This window comes from Mandrillus leucophaeus, unplaced genomic scaffold (genome assembly GCF_000951045.1).
Source record: "Mandrillus leucophaeus isolate KB7577 unplaced genomic scaffold, Mleu.le_1.0 Scaffold1394, whole genome shotgun sequence".
Classification (NCBI taxonomy): domain Eukaryota; kingdom Metazoa; phylum Chordata; class Mammalia; order Primates; family Cercopithecidae; genus Mandrillus; species Mandrillus leucophaeus.
Genome location: NW_012101359.1, coordinates 140,494 through 146,493, shown reverse-complemented (window position 1 = coordinate 146,493; position 6,000 = coordinate 140,494). Strand labels below are relative to the sequence as shown.

The window sequence follows — 6,000 nt, the reverse complement described above, 5'->3', positions numbered from 1 at the left end:
GATTGCTGTGACCCTGGATTTTAACTTATTTTTACATCAATACCCATTTTTATTTTGGAAGAAGCTGAGCTTGAGTCATCTTAGATTAAAGCTACCAAAGGAAACAGGCTAAAAAGAACCAATGGTAGTTTACCTCCTATAAGTTGAATTTCTATTCTAGAGAGAATGGGTTAGGTGTGTTTGATTGCTTTAGAAGATAAGTTATCCAAATACATACAGCACATCACTGAAAATTTAAGTGGGAAGAGAAAAAAATATAATCACTTTTATTTATTATGCTTTAATAATTAATTTATAAGTTTTTCCTTTTTTGATGTCATTTAGCGTTGCATATTCCCCTGGGATCTTTTCCTAAAATAAAGCTTTTAGTGAGCTTAAGGACTTATCAGGATTGGTTTGTGTTTGAGCCTATAGTGTATGTTTATATAGTAATCTCCAACAGCTTTGTACCTTCCTATTCATACACCATTGGGTAAGCCTTGCATAGGATTCCATTACATTACATCCATTGTCTACTGACAATGAGAGCAAGTAGATTCTGCTCTTGTTCTATCTCCTAGTATATTTGGATGTGAAATATATCCTGCACAGATGACACTTCAAAACAGGTGCATACTTTGAAAGGTTTTCTGGAAATTTGTATATACTTTGTCCTGAGTCACTGATATGTCTGAAGAGATTTGATAATGTGTCATCATTGAGTAGATTTCTCTTAATTGATAATGAGGGGCCTGAATAATTAAGAACCTGTGGGTCTTCGAAATTAGTTCATGGTAATAATTAATGTTATGAAAGTTCATCAAGGAAATCATCAGGGTTACAACTTTTAGGTAGTTTGTGGTACTATAGTCTTTTTTTTGTTGTTGTTTTTTTTTTTTTTTTTTTTTTTTTTTGAGATGGAGTCTCAGTCTGTTGCCCAGGCTGGAGTGCAATGGCACAGTCTCGGCTCACTGCAACCTCTGCCTCCCAGGTTCAAGCGATTCTCCTGCCTCAGCCTCCCAAGTAGCTGGGATTACAGGTGCCTGCCACTAGATCTGGCTAAGTTTTGTATTTTCAGTAGAGACGGGGTTTTTAGTCAGGCTGGTCTTAAACTCCTGACCTCAGGTGATCCGCTCACCTCGGCCTCCCAAAGTGCTGGGATCACAGGGGTGAGCCACTGCGCCTGGCCTAGTCTTGCTTTTTTTTTTTTTTTGAGACGGAGTCTTGCTCTGTCGCCCAGGCTGGAGTGCAGTGGCCTGATCTCGGCTCACTGCAAGCTCCACCTCCCGGGTTCCCGCCATTCTCCTGCCTCAGCCTCCCGAGTAGCTGGGACTACAGGCGCCGCCACCTCGCCCGGCTAGTTTTTTGTGTTTTTTAGTAGAGACAGGGTTTCACCGTGTTAGCCAGGATGGTCTCGATCTCCTGACCTCGTGATCCGCCCGTCTCAGCCTCCCAAAGTGCTGGGATTACAGGCTTGAGCCACCGCGCCCGGCCTTAGTCTTGCTTTTTTAACAGTCCTTTACATGTTATCTTATATCCCAAAATGAAAATTATGACTGTTCAGTTTCCCTTTCTAGCTTTTAGCCTTAAAGCTCCTTGAGGAAAGACTCCATGTTCATTTCTTTATTTCCTTTGGTCTTAAGAAGGCACTCTTGCAAATATTCATTGCCTCTTCCTGACCACGATTCATATTGATAATATGGAATGAAATAATCCTTTATGGTTTTTTTATGCTATAATCATTTTTCAGACTCTTATTGGAAGAGAACAGTATTTGTGTCTTCTGCCTTTATCTTTTTATAAGGATGTGTTAATAGTCTTCCTGGCTAGCGAAAGTCTTTTCATTCTTACTGCATTTGTTTGGTTCAATATCATAATTTATGATCACTCAGATGCCAGTGATCTCTCCATCCTACCGTGATTACCTCTTTATCTGAAAACAGCTGCCCACCTGCCATTTGTCCCATCATTGACACTTTGAGCGTAGTCTTTATTTTATTGTGCATTGTATTTTTTCATGTTTACTCTAAAAATGTTGTAGACAAAGACCCTGTTATGTATGTTTTTATACCTCCAATCTAATCTCTTTATGGTAATGGTATCAATAATACCAGATTGTTGAGCTCTGTAATTTTTTTTTTTTTTTTTTAATGGAGTCTTGCTTTGCTGCCCAGGCTGGAGTGCAGCGGCATGATCTCTGCTCACTGCAACCTCCGCCTCCCGGGTTTAAGCAATTCTCTGCCTCAGCCTCCTGAGAAGCTGGGATTACAGGCACATGCCACCATGCCTGGCTAATTTTTGTATTTTTAGTAGAGACGGGGTTTCACTGTCAAGCTCTATAATTATAAAATAATCTAGTGTCTGGCATTAAAGGGGATCTTTGATTATGCCTACCTGATGCTTTGCCTTATCCTTCACTAGAAATAAGAACCTATTTCTTAAGCCAGCTGTCATAGAACCATGGGGTAGGAGTTAACAAGGAGAAAATAGATAAATAGATGGCTCCCTGAATCGATATAAATTTCCTACCTACAGTCTTTTTTTTTTTTTTTTTTTTGAGACAGTCTCCTTCTGTCACCTAGGCTGGAGTGCAGTGGTGCAACCTTGACTCACTGAAACCTCCACCTCCCAAGTTCAAGTGATTCTCATGCCTCAGCCACTCGAGTAACTGGGATTACAAGTGCACGCCACCACACCTGGCTAATATTTTTGTTGCTTTTTTTTTTTTTTTTAAGTGGAGATGGAGTTTCATCATGTTGGCCAGGCTGGTCTCGAACTCCTGGCCTCAAGTGATCTGCCTGCCTCAGCCTTCCAAAGTGCTAGGATAACAGGCATGAGCCACCGCACCTGGCCAATTTCTTCTTTACCTCTTAGTAATTGTGTCTTATTTCTCAGCTTATTTCCTTCACAACATGAAATTGTGTTTATTGTTTCTCTCCCTATTAGGAACCTTGTTTGTCATATTCACTGTTGAATTATTAGCACTTAGGTCAGAGTTTGGTATGTAATAGGAGCTTGATAAATATTTATTGAGTGCATGAATAATGAAAAGCATACTTGGTTTCATGAACACGAATACCTACTTGGAATTTTTAAAACCACTTTTTCTTCCACAGACGAGTTGAGGGACACATAAAGAGAATCCATCAACACCTTCCCTTCCACACACCCCAGCTTCCCACTCTCCCACTCCAACTCTAGCTATAGGAGTTACTGCTTCTGGGCCAGGCACAGTAGCTCAAGCCTATAATCCCAGCACTTTGGGAGGCCGAGGCGGGCAGATCACTTGAGCTTAGGAGTTTGAGACCAGCCTGGCCAACATGGTGAAACCCCAATCTCTACTAAAAATTAAAAAATTAGCCAGGTGTGGTGGTACACACCTGTAATCCCAACTACTCAGGCAGCTGAGGCACAAGAATCGCTTGAATCCAGGAGGTGAAGGTTGCAGTGAGCAGAGATCACGCCACTGTTCTCTAGCCTGGGCAACAATGCAAAACTCTGTCTCAAAAATAAAAAAATAAATTTAAAGAAAAGGGAATTATTGCTCCTTGGTTTATGTCTTAGATGACTTTTGCAGCAATACAGTGATGTGGTAGTAAAGAAACAAGGCTGAATTTGCAGTTGTCTGGACTTAATTTAATATAGAGTATCCAATTTATACCTTGTTTTTCATGTTCTTCACTCTAATGTCCTGGTAGGATTAAATTATATCTAAAGTCTGAGCACATTGCTTGCCTAGGGCCACAGTAGACCTTTCTTCAAATTTAAATTAGCTGAAGGCTGGTTGTCCTGTATGTGAAAATGTAATCAAAATATCCAGATTAGGCACAGGCCATCCCAGTTAGGTGAATTATCTGAAGTCCTTGCTTTTCATCTGCTGACATTTATGATTAGAAAGCCTTAAAGCAGTTAAATTTCATTAACGGCGTTTATTTGTATCTTATTACAGATTGTCTGTTTCCTGCAATCCAAAGAAGCTGCTTTTCTTCTCCTTATCTAATATTTAAGTTTGAACATATATTAAGCAATACCTATTAAAGGAACTATACTGGCTGGACACAGTGGCTTACATGGGTAATCCCAACACTTTGGGAGGCCAAAGCAAGAGGATTGCTTGAGCTCAAGAGTTTGAGACCTGCCTGGGCAACATGAGACCTCATCTGTACCGTAAAACAAAAAATTAGCTAGGCATGGTGGTGGTGGTGGACTAAGCTAAGGCCTGTGATTCTACCTACTTAGGAGGCTGAGGTTGAGGCTGCAGTGAGTTGCACTCCAGCCTGGGTGACAGAGCAAGACCCTGTCTCCAAAAAAAAAAAAAAAAAAAAGGAACAATTCTGCAGAATAAGGAAGGATTAGGCATCTGTAGCCCTACATGTAAACCCTTTCTGCTACAGTCTCCAAAAGTGATCTCTATTAGCATGAGTTCCTTCTCACTCCATCTGTAGATTATGAAAAATAATTCTGAGTAAAGATGCTAGGAGAGCATTCATTTATTAGACAAATTCCATATAGACAAAGTATTTACCAAGAAACAAGCCCAGGAGCAGGGAACCACCAGGTTGCCTGGTGAACCAGCCTAGGTCAGAAATGGAGCAGGTCAAAACTCCTGTATTGATCAGTAGCGGGATCATGCCTGTGAATAGCCATTGCATTCCAGCCTGGGCAACATGGCAAGATTCCATCTCTAAAAATTAAAAAAAAAAAGAAACAAGATTTTTATATCCTTAAATTATTATATATAATTCTTTCTCTTAAAAGAATCTTCTGCTGACTCTCAACTTTTCCTGGAAAAAATGGATCATTCCCACCATATGGAGATGAGCTATATGGACTCCAACAGTACCATGCAACCTTCTCACCATCACCCAGCCACTTCAGCCTCACACTCCCATGGTGGAGGAGACAGCAACATGATGATGATGATGGTGAGTGCCATAGGAGGGGCAATGCAGGCCCTTTCCCACCCACTTGGGTAATAGAAATAATGGAATTTTAGTGTTGGAAGCTTATTATCTTTAAAGGTCAGTTTACCAGTGAGGATAACTAAAGCAGACCCAAGCAAGTAATTTGCCCAAGATTACGTGGCAGGCTACTTACAGAGTCACACCAGAACCAAGATTTTAGGCTTCTTTCTTTGGTAGTCCCGTCTAAAATCAACTCTTTTCTGAATTAAGTTCTGGTCTTTATGCCTTGTGTGGAAAAGAGCGAAAGACAAAAGTTGGCCAGGCGCAGTGGCTCATGCCTGTAATCCCAACACTTTGGAAGGTGGAGGCAGGTGGATCACGAGGTCAGGAGATCGAGACCATCCTGGCTAACACGGTGAAACCCTGTCTCTACTAAAAATACAAAAAATTAGCCAGGCATGGTGGCATGTGCCTGTAGTCCCAGCTACTTGGGAGGCTGAGGCAGGAGAATCGCTTGAACCTGGGAGGTGGAGGTTTTAGTGAGCTGAGATCTCACAACTGCATTCCAGCCTGGGTAACAGAGAGAGAATCTGTCTCAAAAAAAAAACAATAAAGAAAGAAAGATAAATGTTGATGGTGGGGGCCCAGTAGAGTATTCATGCTCGGTGCCTGTGGTAGTAACACTAAAATGAGGGCTTCCTACTCACGTGAGTGTCTCTTCTTACTATCCAGATCTTCTACTTTTAAATGTTCTAAGCTTCTTTGCCCCAAATTCTCATTTAGAATTTTCATTCATCTCTAACTGACTTGTTTTGGTTTTCTGGCAGCCTATGACCTTCTACTTTGGCTTTAAGAATGTGGAACTACTGTTTTCCGGTTTGGTGATCAATACAGCTGGAGGTGAGTAAGCCATCAGGTAGTGCTGGAAGGTGATAGTCACATGAGAGACAGTGACAAATAATTTGGAAGTCCAGCACCTGTTTCTGTCCTAACTACTGAGTCAACATGGTAATGATGCATAACCATCTTGGTTCCTATTTCCTACCTAGAAGGTAGGAAACACAGTACTTTTTTGGTCCTCTGGTAAACCTCTGTTAACTAACCTGTATGTTTTGGA

At 41.0% G+C, this 6,000-nt stretch overlaps 2 protein-coding genes across 2 annotated transcripts in view; one reads left to right on the top strand and one right to left on the bottom strand.

Moving 5' to 3' along the window:
- The window catches only part of FKBP15 (FK506 binding protein 15, 133kDa), a 115,617-nt gene that overhangs the window by 93,836 nt on the left and 15,781 nt on the right, over nt 1–6,000 (bottom strand). The gene's annotated exons all lie outside the window — the stretch shown is intronic.
- Nucleotides 1–6,000, top strand: part of SLC31A1 (solute carrier family 31 (copper transporter), member 1) — a 52,664-nt gene that overhangs the window by 39,661 nt on the left and 7,003 nt on the right. The window contains exons 2-3 of the mRNA XM_011973695.1: nt 4,738–4,904; nt 5,711–5,783. Coding sequence (XP_011829085.1) covers nt 4,773–4,904; nt 5,711–5,783 — 205 coding nt within the window. The 5' untranslated portion in view covers nt 4,738–4,772. The remainder of the gene's footprint in view (nt 1–4,737; nt 4,905–5,710; nt 5,784–6,000) is intronic.